The sequence below is a fragment of the Eimeria mitis genome, genomic scaffold (assembly GCF_000499745.2).
Source record: "Eimeria mitis Houghton genomic scaffold, Emh_scaff5410, whole genome shotgun sequence".
Lineage (NCBI taxonomy): Eukaryota > Apicomplexa > Conoidasida > Eucoccidiorida > Eimeriidae > Eimeria > Eimeria mitis.
Window position 1 is genome coordinate 3,289 of NW_013573684.1, and position 1,016 is coordinate 4,304.

Here is a 1,016-nt window from a genome sequence, read left to right on the forward strand (position 1 = left end):
GCAGTCGAGGGTTTAGGGTTCGTTAGGCTGCCTTCTTTGATCATAGAAACCCTCCATCATGTTGACCTCAATTCTTAAACCCTAAACCCTAAACCCTAAACCCTAAACCCTCATGGCGAGCTTCGTGAGGGGCCCCTGGGGCCCCCCCAGGATCATCGCCAGGGCCCCCCCCCAGCGTGGCGCAGCAGCAGCAGCAGGAGCTGCTGCTGCTGCTGCTGCTGCACACACCAGCGCTGCCTCCAGCAGCAGCTGCAGCATCAGAGGGGATCGCAGCAGCAGCAGCCACAACAGCAGCAGCAGCAACAGCAACAGCAACAGCCACAGCAACAGCAGCAGCAGCAACGACCATAGTATAAGCAGCGGGAGAAGCAGCAGCAACAGCAGCAGCAGATACCACAGCAGCACCACCAACAACAACATCAGCAGCAGCAGCAGCAGCAGCATTCCGAATGTGATCACCTTCCCTCTGCCGCTGCTGCTGCAGCAGCAGCAGCTCCCGCAGCAGCAGCAGCAGCAGCAGCAGCAGCAGCAAAGTGTATTTGTTCGTCGCCTTCCTGGGCGTCCGCTGCGCCTGCAGAAGCTGCGCCCGCTGCAGGTTCCTCCCAAACCCAGCAGCAGCAGCAGCAGCAGCAACAGCAGCAGCAGCAACAGCAGCAGCAGCAGCAGCAGCAGCAGCAAGAAGCAGCAGAAAGGGGGCGTGAGACATGTCTCCGAGATGCTGTGCAGGCTGGCGAGGAGACAGCTAAAAAAAGGAGACACCGCGGCTTTTCTTGCTTCTATAGAAGCTGCTACTGTAAACCCTAAACCCTAAACCCTAAACCCTAAACCCTAGAGCAGAGATGCCAGTGTAAACCCTAAACCCTAAACCCTAAACCCTTTTGCGTTGGATGCGGAGCCATGTCCCTTATCTCTCTCTTTGTTTTTTTTTCTGTTTGTTGTTTAAAAAATAATAAACAGAAATTTATATATATATATATATATATATATATATACATATATATATATATATATATATA

At 52.8% G+C, this 1,016-nt stretch overlaps 1 protein-coding gene across 1 annotated transcript; it reads left to right on the plus strand.

Annotated features, from left to right (window-relative positions):
* Positions 1-112: 112 nt before the first annotated feature.
* Positions 113-811, plus strand: EMH_0081850 (uncharacterized protein; the record flags this gene model as incomplete). The annotated part of the gene is made up of 1 exon (XM_013500447.1): positions 113-811. One exon carries the CDS (start codon positions 113-115, stop codon positions 809-811), a length of 699 nt encoding a protein of 232 aa, XP_013355901.1.
* Between the last annotated feature and the right edge of the window lie 205 nt (positions 812-1,016).